At 41.6% G+C, this 21,894-nt stretch overlaps 1 protein-coding gene across 4 annotated transcripts in view; it reads left to right on the top strand.

The window, feature by feature from the left end:
* Positions 1-21,894, top strand: part of LOC149947507 (uncharacterized) — a 111,272-nt gene that overhangs the window by 79,897 nt on the left and 9,481 nt on the right. The window contains exon 1 of one of the 4 annotated variants that reach the window (XM_090172108.1): positions 21,053-21,316. The exons of the other annotated variants lie outside the window; for them this stretch is intronic. Within the exon in view, the coding sequence (XP_090028234.1) occupies positions 21,296-21,316 (21 nt within the window). The 5' untranslated portion in view covers positions 21,053-21,295. Of the gene's footprint in view, positions 1-21,052; positions 21,317-21,894 lie in introns of those variants that run through there. 4 annotated transcript variants of the gene reach the window in all.

Raw genomic sequence — 21,894 nt, 5'->3', positions numbered from 1 at the left:
AGCGAGATCAAGAGCGGCTTAAAGGATAAATATATTACACTAAATATTCGTTGTAGAGATAAATTAATCAATGAAACCCATTACGCTAAATTTTTTCTAAAGTATTTCGAATTATCTTTGGAATTTTCGAATATCTTGGATTCGCAAATTTTATTTTAACGATTCAAAGCTAAATGGAGTTTGCCGACTAAATTTCCAATTTCTGAAGGGAGCGTGTAATAAACTTAACCAGTTCCTTTTCGATTCAAACGATCCCTTATACGTCGCGTTTAACCCGCAAATTGATCGAGAAGCGAGCGAGCGAATTGCGAATTTATTCTCGGACTTGTACCGCCATTACAGAAACCATCAGTAGAGAGAAAATGAACAGTCGCCCTATCATAATAAGTCCCGCCGAAGCGGGGGTGTCTTTAAACCTGATAAATTAGTTAGCGGCCCCCGGAAAGCCAGGCACGGAGAACAATTTCTATCAATTTATTTATGGAAGCTAGTCCCGCGTGAAATAGTCAATTAATAAACGCGTTAGGAGACTATTAAAATCTTTCACTCCATTTCGGTTCGGAATCTATTGAAGCTGCGGATGCCGGCCGCGTTGGGCCCGAGTAGGCCTACCATACTTCAGGGTAGGCTGTGTCATTTGGCGGGGGAACTATAGGAATTTAGACGATACTGCGGCGCGCGCTTTCTCTCGGGAACTTATTACGCGAAGGGGTGGATGCCATTATACTGGACGCTCACGAGGTTGTTTTGACAGCTACGGTATTCTCTTCCCCTCCCCCCCCCCCGTTGTACTTTGCTTCAGCGTTTTCCCCTTGAAGCTCTGTTTAGGCCTAAAGGGTTAGCTAACAACAACAATTTGGAATGTAGCGTTGTTTATTATTGTAAACGTTTCCACTTATTTTTATTTAAGTACGCGTTTGAGTAGAAAAAGGAATATTAAAAGTATAATGTAAACAAATATAGATTATGATTTTATATATAGAGTATGAACTCTGAGCAATATTAAGTATGAACTCTGAGCAATATTAAGTATGAACTCTGAGCAATATTAAGTATGAACTCTGAGCAATATTAAGTATGAACTCTGAGCAATATTAAGTATGAACTCTGAGCAATATTAAGTATGAACTCTGACCAATATTAAGTATGAACTCTGACCAATATTAAGTATGAACTCTGACCAATATTAAGTATGAACTCTGAGCAATATTAAGTATGAACTCTGACCAATATTAAGTATGAACTCTGACCAATATTAAGTATGAACTCTGACCAATATTAAGTATGAACTCTGACCAATATTAAGTATGAACTCTGACCAATATTAAGTATGAACTCTGACCAATATTAAGTATGAACTCTGACCAATATTAAGTATGCACTCTGAGCAATATTAAGTATGCACTCTGAGCAATATTAAGTATGAACTCTGAGCAATATTAAGTATGAACTCTGAGCAATATTAAGTATGAACTCTGAGCAATATTAAGTATGAACTCTGAGCAATATTAAGTATGAACTCTGAGCAATATTAAGTATGAACTCTGAGCAATATTAAGTATGAACTCTGAGCAATATTAAGTATGAACTCTGAGCAATATTAAGTATGAACTCTGACCAATATTAAGTATGAACTCTGAGCAATATTAAGTATGAACTCTGACCAATATTAAGTATGAACTCTGACCAATATTAAGTATGAACTCTGACCAATATTAAGTATGAACTCTGACCAATATTAAGTATGAACTCTGACCAATATTAAGTATGAACTCTGACCAATATTAAGTATGAACTCTGACCAATATTAAGTATGAACTCTGACCATGTTAGAACACTATTTATTTAATACCTAAACTCAAACCCGCAATAGCAGACGCAGACAGCCAGACATTTTTTTTTAAACAAAAGTGGTTTACTTTTCTATGGAAGAGTGAACAAGTAGATTAGAATTTTCGAAATGAGAATCAACGGATCTTTCATCTCAAACGAAACTTTGTTTTATAATAATCACGCTATAGTGGTTAAGAGGGGGGTAACCAGATTTTAAATAAACGTATTGCAGTTGACACCCCCCCGCGGCTCGGTTACGCTAAGGAAGGTTCGCGGGGGGGGGGGGGGTCGTGCAAAGTCTCAATCCAGCAGGCTGGTTTCCTCTCGGATTCAATGAAGTGAAGAGGGGGTGGGTGGGCACGTGGAATTGATGCGAATTTCTGGATCAGTAGAGGCAGAGTCGTCATCACCCGCTGGGACTCGGTGCCAGAGCGGCGGCCAGCCCAAATATCCTCACAAAGAAAAGAGAGCGTCTTCTTGAAGGGACCTTCTTTATTTCGTGAGGAGCGGGCGACGGGCTCGCGACATTGAATTGCTCGCTCTATTTGAAGTGCTGAGGAGGCTATAGTCGCGCGAGACTGTTATAGGAACTTCTAAGAGAAGAGGCCTTAAGCTGTAGCATTCCTTCCGAAGATGTTTGATATAAAACATTCGGTGCCTTTCTCTAATTTCGCTCTCTTTTATAATGCTGACTAAATATGGTCTCTTTGCTTTCCAAATAGTTTCCGACCGAGGTTTTGACGATTCGTATTTGGGTTACTGGGCTGATTTCTTTTCATCTTTTTCTCGCGAGAAGGGTTTGATCGGCGAGTTTCGTTACAAATAGAAACCTAACTTATTTAATACAGTTAACGCGCGGATATCAAATCTGGAGCCATAGTTTGTGGGGATATTTTACTAAAGGGCAGGGGTGTAGGAACGTTTTTGAGTTTTGGGGGTAAATTGCGAGCGGGGCGCTCCACAATATATGATAGGCCTATTATAAAAGTGAGCAGCTATTTGGAAAATTAACTTAAATTTGACCAAAAATTTAAAGCAGACCAAGAATTATAATGAAGACCGTTTATTATTGCTTATTTACAGTATATTAAATGTGGACTCTCATGACATAATGGTTGTAAAAACAAATTCACAATTTTTCAGGTGTTGTACCCTAGTAGAAAATTAAGGTTGCTAGGCCACTGCTAAAGGGTTGCAACAGTACCTGGAGAAACTGGAAAAGTCAGGGAATTTGAAAATGGGTGTAAAATTTTGGTTTTAAAACGTCAGGGTAATTATCTGTAAACGGTCAGGGAAACCCTGGGAAAGTAAGGGAATTTGAATCTGAAAACCCTGTGAACACGATTAAAAATGTAATCTTTCTACAGCCACGTTTTTTTTATTCTGATTTAATGATCATTTAATCGTTCGAGCGACCAACCCATTTGAAAGTAAATTTTTTAACTTAAAACGTTCGTTTTCCTAGTTCACTGTACGAACAAAAAATAGATATATCTAAATTATGTTTAAGTAATTAATTTATTTGTACTCAACAGATGGCGTTTATCGAGCGTATTTTATCGTTTCACCTAAATGGGAATAACAACGAGAGTTGTTTGACGAAAAATAGGTCTATAGGCGTGTAGCCCCTTGTTGAGTAGGAAGGGGGGGGGGGACGGCTCGATCCGAGGCGTTTATGTCTAGCCCATTAAGTACAAAGGCTCGGCTTTCACGTAATAGTCATTTAGCCGGTCCAGATATCATCTCTCACTGAGCTGGCTGGCCTATCTTTTTCTTAAGTTGTTTTTGATGCCTTATCGCTGGGCTCGCTCGTTTACGACTTGAACCAAGGGACCACGCTCAAATCTTTCTTTTTATTTTCGTGGCTCGCCCCCTCCCTGCACCCCCTCACCACCACCATCCTGTCTTTTATAGATTTTTTTATGGTGTTGGTATAAAAGGCTTGAGGAAAAGCCGGCGTCGGTATTTGGCAACCTTTTCTGGGGGTTCATTCTCCCCCCCCCCCCCCGCCAGGAAATCGTCGCGGGTTCCCCGTGGGGGTCCACCGTTCTATATCGTTTTTGATCGCCATTCCACACTCTCAGACTGACTTCTTGATTGCGAGTTCGATCCGTGCTCCTTTGATCTTCTTCTTCTTTCAGCTAGAACGTCACCGCCCTAACAAGTTCGTCACCGAGGGGTCGGACATTCACCAGAGATGTGTACGGGATTTCACTGTGGATTTCAAGATTTCTTAACTTTTGTACAAACCCGGATTTCACGATTTCTTGTCGAATTTCAGGATTTATCGTCGAATTTTGGGATTTCTCGATTTATCGTCGGATTTCGGGATTTGCGATTTCCCGTCGGATTTTGGGATTTGCGATTTCCCGTCGGATTTTGGGATTTATCGATTTCCCGTCGGATTTTGGGATTTATCGATTTCCCGTCGGATTTCGGGATTTCTCGATTTCCCGTCGGATTTCGGGATTTCTCGATTTCCCGTCGGATTTCGGGATTTATCGATTTCCCGTCGGATTTCGGGATTTCTCGATTTCCCGTCGGATTTCGGGATTTCTCGATTTCCCGTCGGATTTCGGGATTTATCGATTTCCCGTCGGATTTCGGGATTTATCGATTTCCCGTCGGATTTCGGGATTTATCGATTTCCCGTCGGATTTCGGGATTTCTCGATTTCCCGTCGGATTTCGGGATTTCTCGATTTCCCGTCGGATTTCGGGATTTCTCGATTTCCCGTCGGATTTCGGGATTTCTCGATTTCCCGTCGGATTTCGGGATTTCTCGATTTCCCGTCGGATTTCGGGATTTATCGATTTCCCGTCGGATTTCGGGATTTATCGATTTCCCGTCGGATTTCGGGATTTATCGATTTCCCGTCGGATTTCGGGATTTCTCGATTTCCCGTCGGATTTTGGGATTTATCGATTTCCCGTCGGATTTCGGGATTTATCGATTTCCCGTCGGATTTAGGGATCTGTCGTCGGATTTTGAGATCTGTCGTCGGATTTAGAGATCCGTCGTCGGATTTAGAGATCCGTCGTCGGATTTAGAGATCCGTCGTCGGATTTAGAGATCCGTCGTCGGATTTAGAGATCCGTCGTCGGATTTAGAGATCCGTCGTCGGATTTAGAGATCCGTCGTCGGATTTAGAGATCCGTCGTCGGATTTAGAGATCCGTCGTCGGATTTAGAGATCCGTCGTCGGATTTAGAGATCCGTCGTCGGATTTAGAGATCCGTCGTCGGATTTAGAGATCCGTCGTCGGATTTAGAGATCCGTCGTCGGATTTAGAGATCCGTCGTCGGATTTAGAGATCCGTCGTCGGATTTAGAGATCCGTCGTCGGATTTAGAGATCCGTCGTCGGATTTAGAGATCCGTCGTCGGATTTAGAGATCCGTCGTCGGATTTAGAGATCCGTCGTCGGATTTAGAGATCCGTCGTCGGATTTAGAGATCCGTCGTCGGATTTAGAGATCCGTCGTCGGATTTAGAGATCCGTCGTCGGATTTAGAGATCCGTCGTCGGATTTAGAGATCCGTCGTCGGATTTAGAGATCCGTCGTCGGATTTAGAGATCCGTCGTCGGATTTAGAGATCCGTCGTCGGATTTAGAGATCCGTCGTCGGATTTAGAGATCCGTCGTCGGATTTAGAGATCCGTCGTCGGATTTAGAGATCCGTCGTCGGATTTAGAGATCCGTCGTCGGATTTAGAGATCCGTCGTCGGATTTAGAGATCCGTCGTCGGATTTAGAGATCCGTCGTCGGATTTAGAGATCCGTCGTCGGATTTAGAGATCCGTCGTCGGATTTAGAGATCCGTCGTCGGATTTAGAGATCCGTCGTCGGATTTAGAGATCCGTCGTCGGATTTAGAGATCCGTCGTCGGATTTAGAGATCCGTCGTCGGATTTAGAGATCCGTCGTCGGATTTAGAGATCCGTCGTCGGATTTCGGGATTTCTCGATTTCCCGTCGGATTTCTCGATCTGTCGTCGGATTTCGGGATCTGTCGTCGGATTTCGGGATCTGTCGTCGGATTTCGAGATCTGTCGTCGGATTTCGAGATCTGTCGTCGGATTTAGAGATCTGTCGTCGGATTTCGAGATCTGTCGTCGGATTTCGAGATCTGTCGTCGGATTTCGAGATCTGTCGTCGGATTTAGAGATCTGTCGTCGGATTTAGAGATCTGTCGTCGGATTTAGAGATCTGTCGTCGGATTTAGAGATCCGTCGTCGGATTTAGAGATCCGTCGTCGGATTTAGAGATCCGTCGTCGGATTTAGAGATCCGTCGTCGGATTTAGAGATCCGTCGTCGGATTTAGAGATCCGTCGTCGGATTTAGAGATCCGTCGTCGGATTTAGAGATCCGTCGTCGGATTTAGAGATCCGTCGTCGGATTTAGAGATCCGTCGTCGGATTTAGAGATCCGTCGTCGGATTTAGAGATCCGTCGTCGGATTTAGAGATCCGTCGTCGGATTTAGAGATCCGTCGTCGGATTTAGAGATCCGTCGTCGGATTTAGAGATCCGTCGTCGGATTTAGAGATCCGTCGTCGGATTTAGAGATCCGTCGTCGGATTTAGAGATCCGTCGTCGGATTTAGAGATCCGTCGTCGGATTTAGAGATTTGTCGTTGGATTTAGAGATTTGTCGTCGGATTTAGAGATTTGTCGTCGGATTTAGAGATTTGTCGTCGGATTTAGAGATTTGTCGTCGGATTTAGAGATTTGTCGTCGGATTTAGAGATTTGTCGTCGGATTTAGAGATTTGTCGTCGGATTTAGAGATTTGTCGTCGGATTTAGAGATTTGTCGTCGGATTTAGAGATTTGTCGTCGGATTTAGAGATTTGCCGTCGGATTTAGAGATTTGCCGTCGGATTTAGAGATTGAAATTCAGGATAAATTTCGGATTACTTAGAAAATGTACGGGATTTCTTTGAATGTCCGAACCCTTGTTCGTCACGGTCAATATTATTCAATGTATAATATTATTTTAATTTATTTAATTATGGATTCACTTATAAGTTGATGTACGATGGCGCTGGTACAAATGCTACGACTAAAACTTTTGCTTCTACCTTAGTGGTTTTGTCTCGGGTTTTGTATTTGTAGAATTTCTTTTTATGAGAGTAAAAGTAAAATAAGTAATAATACCGCTTGTCTACGTTAATGGCGAAGAGAAAATGAACTTTATAGACTTTACTCGTAGCTTTCAAGTGGTTGTTTTGACGTTTGCCAAATTTATGGTTCATTTCCCTACGAGTTCACTGATTTTTATTTCTCGCGAAGTAGAGCTGACAGAAAGGAATGTTTGGGGTCGTATAATTTATACAAATATCCTGGTATGACGTACGCGTACGAGTGCAACGAAAGGGGGATTGTGGAGGCCAAATTCAAAGATATATTAGTTTTTAGAATATCGAGAGTTTTACTAATTAATAGCTCGGCAATTAATCTATAGATGGCGCCACGACAAGGTACGATCAGCTTATTTAATATCGATAATATTTCGTTAGCCTATTTCGTGTTTTATTTGACATTAACTAACCGAAATATAAATAATAACATCTACACTTATATAATCTCGTCTTCCATTCCGTTTTGCCGTCTCTCGTATGGTAAAGGCTGTTAGGGATAACTTTACTTTATTTTAATTGAAAATATTTCTTTGTTTTCCATTGAACTCGTAAAGTCAGCTATTAACAAAAACATAAGCCTATCATAGGGTCCCCATAAGCAAAGGTCTAGGCCAAATTTTTGACGATCACATAACCGTTATTAAGAGGTATAGGTATTCAAAATCCGCGCAAGCCGCCGCGAGCCCTTAGTACCGTAGCCAAGAATTTTTCGCAATTTTATCGCTTTAAAACTTAAAATTAACACTTATTTTTGCAAAATGATTCGTCAGAACCTAAAACTGGCTATTAGAAATAAGATTTGTGTTTCTGAAGGTATTTATTTTTCAAATTTGAGATTTAGGCGCGTTTTGCGTGGCATTTATGAACCCTAGCGTGGCTGCTCTACCAAGTAAGATAATATTTTAGATGTAGAAATTTGGCTACTGCCCTATCGTCATTTTCTTCTCGCATGGACAATGCCGTAAACATGGGGTTCTATGCTTGACCTTTACTTACGGGGACCTTATGATAGGCTAATGATAAATATATAAGATAATTAATTATTTTATTGAATATATTAGAACCTTTCATTTGGTCTTACGAAACCTTCTTAGTGCTGGTAAATAAAGTGACGAATCTACTTTAAAAAATGTTGGCATTAAAACACGAGAAAGTCGATTATGGAATCGAGCGAAAGGGTCCAAGCAACGTACTTATACATGGAAACGTCGTAAAAGCGGCCCGATAAATTATTCGGGCTCTCTTTCGTTTAACGATTCATTTTCTCTTATTTTTGTTGGTAGATTTGAATGCCCGTCTCGGCACGAAGATAAAGCTTCCGCGCTTCTAGGAAATCATACCAGTAATTTCTCTTCGGCACTCGCTTTTTCCGGGAATCTCCGGAGATGAAATTCCCGGAACCGAGCTCGCCCGGTTGCGCGCTCCCGGGATAAACCAAAAGAGCGGCAGATAGGTCCATGCAACAGCGGCCAGACAACCCTTTTTTGGCAGACGAAAATCGAGCGCGGCCGACGATGAGAACCGCTTTCCATTCTCATTTCTTCTCTAACCTTTTCTAATCCTCGGCCATTATCTCGAGCGAAGCGTTTCAATTAACGTCAAAAGCTAGAGTTTTCTCAGCCTTCCTCCTCTCGTCAGTTTCCAAGAAAACTGGGCGTGTGATACACTGAAGCGAAGTCCGATACCAGGGGTTTGGACGCCTATATATAAAAAAAAATGCATCCAAACCCGGTGGGGTGCGGGGAGGGTGGTGAGACGCGGCTCGCTGAAGGGTTTTGGGATTTCGCGGGAATGGCCGCCATTTAGGCGCCGAATATATTGGAAGCTCCGGCCTAAGAAGGATGTTACTTGTAGTAGTCGTGAGTGGAGAAATCGCTTTCCTTCAGTCCGCATCCCCGACACAAAGGGATGGAATCTCCTCGGCGCGCCGTGCCATCCGCGCGGGATCATATCGCTATGGATACCGACGTTATCGCGGACGCCTCCCCCTCCCCGCGACAAAGTCTCTTCGCCCTCTCGCCATCGTCTTCCTCTTCTCCTGGATGCGCCACTTCCGCCGCAGTTACGTTCGAATTGTCCCAAAGATAACATTCTTTTATTAAGCCATTTTACTCAAGGTGATTCATTATCTACGTACTGAAAGCGCGGTGGCCCTTTATGAAAGCTCTCGCCTTTTTTGTTCGTTGAAGGAAGAGGGGAGGCGAGGAATAAATGCCGGGGGGTCTCTAGACTCTATTGATTTTCATTCTTTCTTGATTAGTTTTCAACCTCGGAGCTTATGAATCGCGTTCATTACAGCTTTTATTTTTTCGTCAAATATTGGTAATAATATCGGATACTCGTAGTGTGCAAGGTTAGTACACGACCTGGAAAACTTTGAAAATGTTTCAAAAATGTCAGGGAATTTGAAAATGATTCCAAATGGTCAGGGAATGGTCAGGCAATTTTAAAACGGTCCAAAAAAGTAAAATAATTTTAAAATGACCCCAAAAAATCACACAAATAAATTTTTGAAAGATGTATTAAAAATACATAATAAATATTTTTCTAAACTTTACCTCAAAACATTCGTTTATTCTGCAAAAATGATCAGGGAAAACGTGGAAATGTCAGGGAATTTAATTCCGGAAATTTTGTACGAACCCTGGTGTGTTAATGATAGTAATGTAATTATTGATACTGAGTAAGTGAATAGAGAAATAAAAGTGGTGGAAACTCAAAGGTTTGTTTTTTGAAAGCCAAAAACGACCAAGATTTCAAATATTTGACTTTGGAAATGTTTCGGTGGATTGTAAGGTGATACTTATCGCCAAAAGTGGAGACACGCTAGAATATTTCAAGAATAATTTGATACCAAACCATTGTTAATTTAATACTAAAGATGAACGGCAGATCATCAAATTACCCACTTCAGTATTCTTATCTGGGGTTAAATATTGCATCAATATCTATTGCCTTTAATATATTTTAACTCTTTAATTTCAAGCTTTGAACCGTCGGAAAAGCCGGAGCGGGCAATTACCTTAGTAGCCCCCTCCCTCCCAGTACAATATATGGGAGGGGCATTGCCCTAATGTCCCCACGTCACTGTATTTTTTAATTGTAAAAAATGACTTCGTTTATTCGAAATAGCCCTTGCGGTTCGTAGTGCGAATGCAACCCGGTGTTAACTTTCGTGACAGCAGTGCGTAAGCCTTTACGGGGATGGTGGCTAAAGCATTGTTTCAAGCAAAGCTCCGAACATCGTTCTGACCATCTCAATCATAGATCATGTCTCGCGGGGAAGCTCCACCACTGGCGTACTACCGCTCGCAGCCTCCCCCCCCCCCCGCGCTCCCCTTCGAGATGTTTTTCCCGCTATATCGCGCGGTGCCCTTCTTGAGAAAGACGAACGAGATGGTTTTGGAGTTTGGCGTTTTGGCGGATTTAGTGGGTGCGCCGGCGGGGGGGAGGGGTGGCGAACAAGAAGATGAAACAGAAGTGGGATGTCGGCTGGCGGAGGGGGGCGGTATTAGAAGAAACGGGGGCCGTCAATTTGACGCCCCAAGCTCGGAACTGACCCTGCGCGGATATTTCAAACTTCCGCTCGTGCGCCCCGGATTATACGTAGTAAAGCCTCCCGCTTTATTCTCGCTTAAGATTTATACCTTCGCGTCTCCGGAACAGCTTTCGTTTCGTCGCTCGCAATTTGCCCCGTTTTAAGCTATTAGGTTTTTCCACGCTTATTTAGAGAGAATGATCCGACGGACGACAGTAAACGGGCCCGAGCTAATTGGGCACAAACGTCTCATCAACAACCTTAAGAATAAGAATCAATCGTCAGTTCAGAACCCGAGCGACACACTCAATTACCGCGTCTATAGAGTCTGGTTGTGTCATTGAGAAATTCACCTCGGCACATTCGACGAAAACTTTCTTCTTTTTCACTTTCTAAAAGCTATAAATTATACCGGGTGTCTTAAAAGGTTATGCAAAAATTTTAAGGAGTTGTAGGGGGTGAGTTGAGAAGTATGCCAGAGAGCTTCAAAGTGTGGCCTACTAGCCCCTGGAAGTATTCTGCAACGAGCGCCAAACTAAGCAGCAGGGAAACGCGAACATTAAGGTTAGGGTTCGTACGTGTGATAGGTAAAAATGACTTTGTAAACTGAAACAGTATTAAAGTTCCTGCTGCTGGGTTTTGCGCTTACTTCCCGGAGTTAGCAGGCCACACTTTGAAGCTCTCTGGCGCTCTTTTAACTCATCGTAGGAAAATGGGGAAAAAACAGGCATACTTCTCAACTCACCCCCTACAACTCCTTAGAATTGTTGCAGAACTTTTTGAAAACCCTGTGTAGTACGCTATTTCCAGTCTGACCATTCGATAATGTCCTTTTTTACCTATCACACGAACCCAAACCTTAATGTTTTAGTTTCCCCGCTGCTGGGTTTTGGGCTGGTTGCAGCCTACTTCCAGGGGCTAGTAGGCCACATTTTGATGCTCTTTGGCGCTCTTTTAACTCATCGTAGGAAAATGGAAAAAAAACTGGCATACTTCTCAACTCACCCCCTACAACTCCTTAAACTTTTTGCACAACCTTTTGAAACACCCTGTATAATTTATGCCGCGTTCCACTAGACAAAACGTAAATAATTTTGCGAGTTAAAGATAAGATTTAAATCGGGATGGAATAATTCATTACTCTACGCTCTTGGTGCGAAATGACGATAAGGTAGGATACGACGCGGTATTGCATATTTTGCTGTTTATTGTGAATCATGGCCACTATATATCGTCGCCGCGTAATGGAGTTTTTTCTGGAGGAAATTTCGAAGAGAACTGTTGAGGAAGAGGAACCCTTTGATGTGTTTTTACGAGCTCTTTTTTCTTCTACTTGGCGCTTTCAACAAAGCTAGTTTTTTACGATGTCTTCGTCGCAGCCAGAAGCTGGAGCCAAAGCCCAATAAATTCCACTTTATTACTTTCGAAAAAGAAACATTGCGTTACTGAATGCCTCCTCCCGCGAGCCACCCTCACTCTCTCACTGTCTTTCTCAAGAGAGAGATTTTCATCTTAACCCCATTTACAACTTCTTGAGCGTCTTAAAACCAAATCGAGTTGCTTTTGGGTCGGCCTGAAAACCTTTATGAAATAAAGCGTTAAAAGAACCCCGGCCACTTATATATACCCCTCAACTTCCGGCAAAGCCGTTTTCCGTGTTTTTACAACACCATAAACTCTGGCGCCCCTTTACGCGTTCACGCTTACATTCGCGGTACGTGAAGAACGTTTTGCGCCGTGGAATTGCGCTGGTTATTGTCGCTGTATTCACTAGAGTTTTATCAGGGTGTTTTTAAATATTTCATTTTTCAACAGCCTCGCTAAATTTCCAAATGAAATAAAACTTAAAAACAATTTTTTTTATCTCAATTTCTTAAAATTCTACACCTGAAAAACTTCAATTAATCAGTGGCGTAGGGGGGGGGGGGAGGATAACCACTTGCTCCCCGAAATGTTGTGTTCTATTAGGCAATTCTATGCCCTCCGAACCAATCTTGATCTTATACGCCAGCTACTGGCTTACTTATTAGACAAGCACATTGAAGGACTCCACCTTTAATTCACCTTCAAACCAATTTATGCTCGAGAGCTCTTGATTTACAGAGTTAATCCAAAATTGGGTATTATACACCAAAAAGAAAGTTACCAACAAAATATTAAAGTAGAATTTTACGCAAACGGTGATCAAATTAACGACAGGTTTTGTTCAATTTTTACGGTGAACCATTAGACACACTAGACAATATTTTTACCAACTGCTTATTGACTGTGGCAGTCGTGGCGTTTTTGCTCTCATGAAAAACAGCCTTAACGAAAAATGTTAGGCGTCAAATCGCTTCTGCATGCTACAAAAGGTATCAATAGGCCTTTCTATAAAGTAACATTGGCCTTCTTGTTTTGATGTTGCTGCCGCGTACGGGTGACGTTTTACTACGAAAAGCCCTGGGCATGAGTAAATTCGACGAGCTACCCTGTTTTTAAACATAAACTGAACTGAACTTCTACGTATTCCGTGACGAATGAGCTACATAAAATTAAGTTCAGCAAGCGTAGCTTATTTTGAATTATAAATTCTCCACTATTAGCGTAATATGTTCACGTTAAAAAGTAGCGAAAGCGAATTTTGAGATGTTTTTAACCGCTACTAGAATGAAAATTAATTTATATGGGGATTTTTCGCGGGGTTACAATGCGTAGGAGGGTGGTGGCAAGCCCTTCATGCCACGCGAGCCAACAGCTCCCTAATAATCAGCTATACTAACACCGAAATCAGCTAGCGACTTTTAATACCTTTAATTCAGTTGGCGAGGTTGCAATGCGTATAGGAGGGTGGTATCAACCCCCTTCATGCCGCGCGAGTCTACACTGACTATTACCGTTACAACAAGTTTTTATGGAAGGGGAAAACCATCCTTTAAACGTAATACAATTTCTTTGCGTTTTTGGAAAACTTGGCAATTAAAGGATTAACAAAAAAATCTAAATAAGGTAATTTCCAAATTCATAGAGGAGTCCGGAAAAAGTGGAGATTTTTTCAAATTCTTGAAAAGTATTCATTCAGTCGGCAAACGCGGCGTAGCCATTTCGTTCACGGCGTAAATTTGAGAACTGTCACTACTAATTCTATTTTTGACTGCGACAGGAGGAGGGAGGCCTCGCGATGGACGAGTTTATATTTTGACTGCGCGAAACGTCTCGCGTCCCACGCTAGAGGACAAAGCGCGTCGCGTTTGCATCATCGCGGACTGGATCGTATCCTTTTTATACGTTCTCGGCAGTCGGTTCGTTTCAAAAGAGGTTTACGCACCAGCTTCTGGACGGAAAATGTGTTTATCGGCGCGAGTAGACAAATCAAATATAATTGTTTGATAGGATATGAGAGGGAATCTCGCGTAAACATTTCCTCGCTAGACGCGTCAAAGCGTTGGGCCATATTGGATAATGTAAACTACAACCGTCTTCGCCAGCTGTCTGGCTGTTCCCAATTTGGATTTTTATTGGATTTTGGGATGAGCTTCTTTCTCCTATTTCGTATATGCACGCGCGTAAAACTTTCTTATTGGATTTAAACGCCCTATAATTTGTTAAAATTTAACTCGGTGTAAATTAACTGGTGTTTTTAGTAAATATTTGTATCTCGGAGAGTCTGTCGCGGTATTACGCCAACTCTGAAAACGCTCGTGTAATGTTTGCTAAGCGAGTCTGCCTTTTCTTAGATTGTTTATCCGAAAGGTGCCAAATTTAGAGCGTGTATCATTCCTTTCGTTTGAGGCATCGCGCCGGGTCGCGGCTGCGTTTTCTTCATCGGTCTTTCACGTAATTGTCAATGACTTTCGTATACTTCCCCGCCCTAAATGAATGACGCCAAATCATTTTGGTTTTTTTTTTCGAACATAAATCGTTGGCTTAAATTTTGTCCGTTACTATTATTGACTTATTTGGCGTCGACCACCGCCTTAGATAGTCGAAAGAAGTTCAAAGTAGCGGTAGATTTGAAAGGGAAATTTCTTTTTGAAATTCGTTAATTTAGCGTAACTATGTATTTTTGAGAATACAAAGAATCAAGCTCAAATATTTAGGTTACAGTTGGCTCTTTTTTTATTCGGAAACCGTCGCCAGATGTAGGTTAGAATAAAGGTTAAAACATTTGGGTTTCTGTCGGCTCCGTCCCTGGGAGAAGCGCAACTTCCTGCCCGAGTCTGCGGTTTCAACCGAATCCTGGTACCCCTTAAGTATCATTGGCTTAACATTCCGACCGCTCCGGTCTTAACTTGTCGTTTAAGAGGCTTAATGTATGTCGTTTGAAGAGATTATCTCGACAGAATGAAAAACGGCGGCCTCAGTCGGATAGCGAGGATGCTCTCGGAGGTGAACGGAGACCGAAGTCCCCAAGCTGGCTGGTTGGCTGGCTGCTGGAGGCAGCTGCTTGCTTGCTTGCCTTCCTGCATGCGCGCTCGTCTTTAACTCGCCAGGGAAAACCGAAAGGAATACGCGACAAAATATACACTAGCCTCGCAGGAAATTTAGATAAAAAAGAACTTATGAGTCACAAAGTCTAATCTTGTGTTACTATAAAGAGAGAGAGAGAGAGAGAGAGAGAGAGAGAGAGAGAGAGAGAGTGACTTGTAAACAGCGTGACATCGTCTCTAGCGGACGTCCTATAAAACTCTGGCAGTCTTTCTTGCCACAAAAACGCGCTGTGAGAGTCTTTCTTATTTTCGTTACGTAACACGCGTATTCTAAACTAAATAGTTCCTATTAATTTTATTTGGTTTCGTTAATTTGACCTAATTTCGAAAAAATCCTTAATTTAAAGTGTCTTTTAAATGTCTTTTGCTATGGCATTGGCTAAAAATATAACTAAAATACGCCCTTGTTTACGTCACGAGTGACACCGTAACGACAAAGTTAGGCGTAACGTAAAATCTGAAATAACTTTGTTATTCACTCGGATATGGTTGGGAAAACATTTCGTGTTAAAACTCGTTCAAGTACGTTTCGACGGATTGCGCTTCTAAATGAATTTGAAAAAAGATATCGGAACTATACGTTTCGATAGATGGCCCGTAAATTTATAACGCGTGTCAGTTGCTTATCTTCGGCGTGTTCAATTTATACCGAGAACCATTTCAAGATCGACCACACATTTTGGTGGACTTCAGATGTCATTAGGATCAATAGGCGTTCTTGGCCTCGTCGTCATAGTGATCATTTGTTTTTATAGTTGCCTATTTTTCTCGCTAGAGTCGCTTACCTTTTTGGGTATGACGTCAATTCTACGTCACGCCAAACGCGGCTATCAGTAATTATCGCGACTAATTGACTCACTTATTATAACGTAATTATAGGCTTAGGCTGGGGTTATTGTAATGACGAAATTTCGTCCGGGTGTCTCGAGGCGAAACCATCCCCCGAACGTTCCGAAGCACTCGCTTTGGCAATTGGTTCTGAGAGTCGCTCATCATTAACACGCGTGGCTTAACAAGGCGACACTTTTAACGCATCTATCGGAATATAATATAACGGCGGTATGGATGGAGCAGCAAATCGTGAGGTACATTAGGGTTTCCAAAGAGCCCCGCTCGCGTTGAGAGAATAGGGAGATAATGCCGAGCTGGAAATGGTCTTGGGATTTAAGCATATGGTGATGGTGCATTAGCGGCGCTCCTGAAAGAAGCGAGACCGGATTTATACGAGCGAGAAAGAGAGACGGACGAAGAGGGGAACTTGAACACGACCTGAAATAAACCCCTATAAAAGGTTTCTTTTGATATCCTGGCGGGATTGTCGATGCTTCCTCCTAATACACCGGACGAATGGAAATGGAAAGTTAACTGTCCTCGTGTCGACGCGTCTGCCGCCGTTTCAAATGGTCTTGACATTTCTGTTAGATTTGGGCTCCGAGGCCGTTTGGGGTCATCGCCGCGCCGACTACTTGTACAACGTGGAATGGATGATTAGATTTGGCGTGGCTCAAGTGGCCGTCCATTAGCGCACTCCCCGCGGGTCAATAAGTGCGGGTGGCGAGGGGGTTCGTTCTTTCTTCGGGGAAAATATATCGCTCGCCAGGTACAAAGTTTTCGGACAAATATAACCCTACGAGTGAATCACTTTGGTGGGAAAATTGAATGGTCTAGGACTGGAAATCCATTAGGACTCGTAAAATTGTTCGTTGGAAAACCTCACTTTGTAATTTGTCTTCTAATTTTGCAAATTTAATACTATGAAATTCAGGGAACTGCCATTTTTTTGCGGTTGCGTTCTATTTATAGTGTGCGCCGCCATCTAGGAGCAACAAACACAAGGAGAACGCGGCTAGCCTTTAAACACGCTACCGCAGTGTTGCGTACAAATTTCATTGGACGAACCTTTACGCTGAGCGTTTTACGGGCGGGGTTGAGAAGACAATTTCCCCTTTTGACGGCAGCTGGCGCTAAGGCGTCTAACCAATGAACAATGTACGCGATAAAATGTACGACTTTTGACGGGTTGCGTTCTCCTTGTGTGGGGTGCCGCCATATTGTTTTAAGAATTATCAAAGGTAACGGGGTGTCGTCTGGTCACTGGCCAACCTCGGAGTGGCTCCGTATCTTGTCAGTACTAAGAGAGTAGACCAATTTCTCAGTTTCGCGCCAATGAGAAAAAGATCTGTCTATGTGGAGACTGTTAATCATACTGACTTATTTTCTCATCAGGGGAAGAAAAATGGGAGGGGAGTCGTTGAATTTAAATTTAAATTTTTGTTTCACGTGTCTCTCGATCGGATCTAGTTCCCGAAGTAGTTTTCTTTCTAAATCCTCTCAATTGGAGGCACTTTCCTTTTCCGTTTGTTAGACGCGGTGGACAATCGGTCTAGGTCGAAAGCTGCAAATCCCTATTTCAATCACCATAGCAACCCCTACATCCGAACAAATCCATCCTTTATCTACTCGCTGGCGACTCCGCCTTTGCCTATCACCTCGCGACAGACTTATTTGTCACTGGGATACGTGTTCGGGGTTTCTGGCTCCGCTCGCTTTTGTCTCCCGTCAAGTTAAGCGGTCTCGAGGATACTACGTTTATTGGTATTACGTATGGCTGGAATCAGCTCGGTGGAATGTTGAAGGAAAGTTTCGCCCCGGTGCGCCCTATTATAGGATCTACTAAGAAGGGAAACGTCTATTCCGACTTGGGAATCCTACGAATAACGGGATCAGTGGCTGTACGCGCGTCCTTCTCTCGTAGGGTTTCTTCCGCTAAAACTAAAAGATTCTTCGCGAAAGCGTTGTTTGTTCGTGGCCATATCAATCGCTCGCTGGCTGACGTATAAAAAGTTAAGATGATTACCAATCCGAAAACCGTACTTGTTTAAATTTTCGTAACTTTCGTTATGAAATTGCGGAAATTAACTGTTTTAAGGGAAGTTGGAAAAATATAGCTGAATTTATCGTTCCACGCTTTTTTTTTCTGTTAAAGGCCAACTACATAGTTATTAGGTTTACTCCGTCTTTCACTGGTAGCGGGCTGCTTGCATAGCACGTGTGTTTCGCAGCGAGCCAGATTCCAGAGAAAGACTGAGTAAACCGAATAACTACGTAGTCGGCCTTTAAAGTTTTATTCTTGTAGGGATCTATAAAGTTTACCATAAACAGGTTGTTCAATTTGGTCATACGCCCTTTGTCAAAATCGTTTGATATCCACGACTTGTAAAACGTAAAACCACTTTGAATTAAAAAAGTATTAATTACTTTAATTTTTTGTTAAATTAAATTTATTTTTTTTAAAGGAGGATTTTTTTGCTATTACTGCATTTTACATTTTTGTTCAAAAAATATTTATAAGCGATTGGAACTTTTTCCTCTTTCGAAGGAATAAATTGTAGGGGGGGGGGGTTTCTGCCCTGATGGCTAGGCGAAGGAAGATAATCCGGCGAGGCAAGCGGTTTCCGCGTGCCGTACGTTTTCTTTGCCCTCACACCTTCTATTCAAGAAGTTATTACATCTTCTTTAAGACACACTCATCTTTTCCCCAATATTGCCGCCGCTCTGCCTCTTCCTTCAAAATCTTTCGGGCCTTCGAATTTCCCGACTCTCTGCCACGGCGGGAGGGGAGAAGGGCACCCTATCCCCCCCTCCCCTTTTCCCTATCTCGCGGATCAGCTGAAAGTAGCTTGAGCCTGCACGCACGCAATGCCGACACCGTATCGAACTGTGCCGCAGTCGGGTCACGATTTAACAACAAAGGGATGCGGTAGTATTAAACCCGTTTTTCCGACTAGCGTGTGATTTTTACGGGGTACATTCCTAAAGCGTGTATGGCTCTGTTTAAATAATTTTTAACTGAAATCGTACGTGTTTTCAGTTGTTTGCTTTCAGTTGTTTGCTTTCAGTTGTTTGCTTTCAGTTGTTTGCTTTCAGTTGTTTGCTTTCAGTTGTTTGCTTTCAGTTGTTTGCTTTCAATTGTTTGCTTTCAATTGTTTGCTTTCAATAGCTGAATAAGCAAATTGTTTTCCTTGCCGACGAACTTGTTTTACTGTTGGGGTCGACGTCACAAAAACGTCATAGAAACGAGTTACGCGTTGTTTTGTTCGAATTTGGCGTCTGCTTCAGGTACACTGGGTGATAGTGAAACAACAGCGGCCTTTGAGAAAATAACAATTGTGGTCCTATTTAGTATTTTAGTATTTATTTTATATGTTGGCTAAGTGTTAGGTGGGTTATGGACTCCATAAATGAAAATATTCCTAGGTAGGTTTTAATATATTTTATATTTTTGGTCGTGTAGTTTTAAGATTTTCTTTACGTAGGACAAGGCCTATCGGAAATAATGGCACTATCAAAAGTTTGCATATGGTACATACCTTTAGATATACAACAAAAGCAATTTATCTTATCTTGAACCCTTCAAAATAAGTTTCAAATGTTTAACTAATAATTTTCTAGTTTATTAAATAACAATTTAACCTAAAAATATGGCGAAACGATCGAAATGGTCTAGGTAAAAAAACATAAACTTTAGCAGGCGACACTTTAGACGAAACCGAAAACAAAAACGGCTATTACGGCCAACTAAAAAATGCCTCGGTTGGCAGTACTCCCAACAGTAAAAAGTGAAGCGGCGGATTTACGAAAACACCTATTGTTTGCTTTCAATTGTTTGCTTTCAATTGTTTGCTTTCAATTGTTTGCTTTCAATTGTTTGCTTTCAGTTGTTTGCTTTCAGTTGTTTGCTTTCAGTTGTTTGCTTTCAGTTGTTTGCTTTCAGTTGTTTGCTTTCAGTTGTTTGCTTTCAGTTGTTTGCTTTCAGTTGTTTGCTTTCAGTTGTTTGCTTTCAGTTGTTTGCTTTCAGTTGTTTGCTTTCAGTTGTTTGCTTTCAGTTGTTTGCTTTCAGTTGTTTGCTTTCAGTTGTTTGCTTTCAGTTGTTTGCTTTCAGTTGTTTGCTTTCAGTTGTTTGCTTTCAGTTGTTTGCTTTCAGTTGTTTGCTTTCAGTTGTTTGCTTTCAGTTGTTTGCTTTCAGTTGTTTGCTTTCAGTTGTTTGCTTTCAGTTGTTTGCTTTCAGTTGTTTGCTTTCAGTTGTTTGCTTTCAGTTGTTTGCTTTCAGTTGTTTGCTTTCAGTTGTTTGCTTTCAGTTGTTTGCTTTCAGTTGTTTGCTTTCAGTTGTTTGCTTTCAGTTGTTTGCTTTCAGTTGTTTGCTTTCAGTTGTTTGATTTAATTATTTTCGCTGAACATATCGTCGGCTGAAAGCAAAACTCACGTAACTTGAATTACGTTGTTTTTGCGTTAAAGAGTTATTTAAATATAAATATTTTATTACGCCTCAAATGAAATATTATTTACAAAATGGTTACAAAACGGGGTTGGCTGTATTGTGGCGCCGATCCATTTTTCATTTCGGCGTTTAATCAGCCTACGTAAGTGCTAATACGTCAACATAGCACAAAGCCGTTCTTTAATAACGAGTAAAATAATCTTCAAACAATTACGAGACCTTAGCGAAAAACCGGGTTTATTTCCTTAATTATACGAAGTGGGATTGTCTGCAGAGTTTCCCATTAATGTCAAGATTTTCAAAAGTCTCGGTAATTAGAATTATTATTAAATAGAACTTTAGCTTCTTTAAAGAATTAGCAATATTCTAAAAGGCGTTCTTCCTACTGCGTCGCGTGTTTGCGAAATTTAAGGGTAAATTACGTTTATATTCGAATTTTTTAATTTTTTGAAATCCTTCAAAGAAATTTAAGAAAAGCATTTCCTCAAAAGAATTCCGAAATTTTGACACTATCTCGAATAAAATGAATGACTGAATTCCTGACCAGTTTCTCCCTTAACCGTGTAGTAGTTTTCCTCCGTTGGCAGGAGAAACGGGTCGATTTTGGAAGCGGAGGAAGAAAGGGATGCTACTAAGCGTTCATTGCGTCGGTCCGGACGCGCTATCACGCTACTTCTCTCTGCCGCATCATCTTTTTGCTTCGCATCCCCCGAAAAGAGAGACCTTGAAATTATTTGTTATTCCATTTTTGTCTCTCGTTTATGCGTTTGTACGGTTGATCAACATTTTGGAGTATGGATCAATTCGTCCTTGGTTTCGTTTTGTCGCCTCCGTCGCCTTTCCCCCGCAACAAACGCTCATCAGGTTGATAAAATACTCGACGCTTTTTACACGAAATGTGACACTCGAATATGGGCCAATTTCGCTCGGAAGCCCATTGGAGAGACGCGCTACTAAAATGGAATTTGCAAATTTATAGTCTTCGGTCGGATTAGATTTATTGTCGAATTTTTAGCATGAATATTGAGCGAAATAGTTGGCAGTATGCTGTGGAGAAAGAGGAGAGTGAGTTTCATTTTATTTTCGCCGTTTTGTGTGTGTGTGTGTGTGTTGGTTTGGTGGCGCGAGGGGCTCATTTCGGGGTAATAGCGCGTTAGAGGCAACGGTCGGAGCAGGCACTTTCTGTTACCGAATAACGAATATTCTTTTGTGTAGTATAACGTTCACTATTCCCTACGTAGCTATATCGTGACCACCGGAAAATGCTAATTTAATGTTTTCCCAATTTGCGAATCATTCAAAAGTAATGTAAGTTTTTGTACATTACGTCAGCGTTAATTTATCACAAAAAAGACTCGTTTAAAAGTGGGTACGAAACTCGCGGGAAGGAAAGTACGTTTTTGGAAATGTTTCTTAGCTCTTCTCAAGCGGCTCTTGAATTCTGAAGGCGATTTCAAGAACTTTGAAAAAATTATGTGGGAAATTATCTTCCCAATTTAACCGTATAATAACGTCCACGCCAAACAAACGTTTGATAAGCACGCAACAAAAGATAATTACTGTAAAATATTACGAAAATTAAACAAAAACAAATTAAAATGTTGCGTCAAAATTCTCAACTTACAACTGCAGAAGTTCATTAT

The sequence above is a fragment of the Leiobunum rupestre genome, chromosome 4, assembly GCF_980474605.1.
Source record: "Leiobunum rupestre chromosome 4, qqLeiRupe1.1.hap1, whole genome shotgun sequence".
Taxonomy (NCBI): Eukaryota; Metazoa; Arthropoda; class Arachnida; order Opiliones; family Sclerosomatidae; genus Leiobunum; species Leiobunum rupestre.
This window is presented reverse-complemented; position numbering and strand designations above follow the sequence as displayed.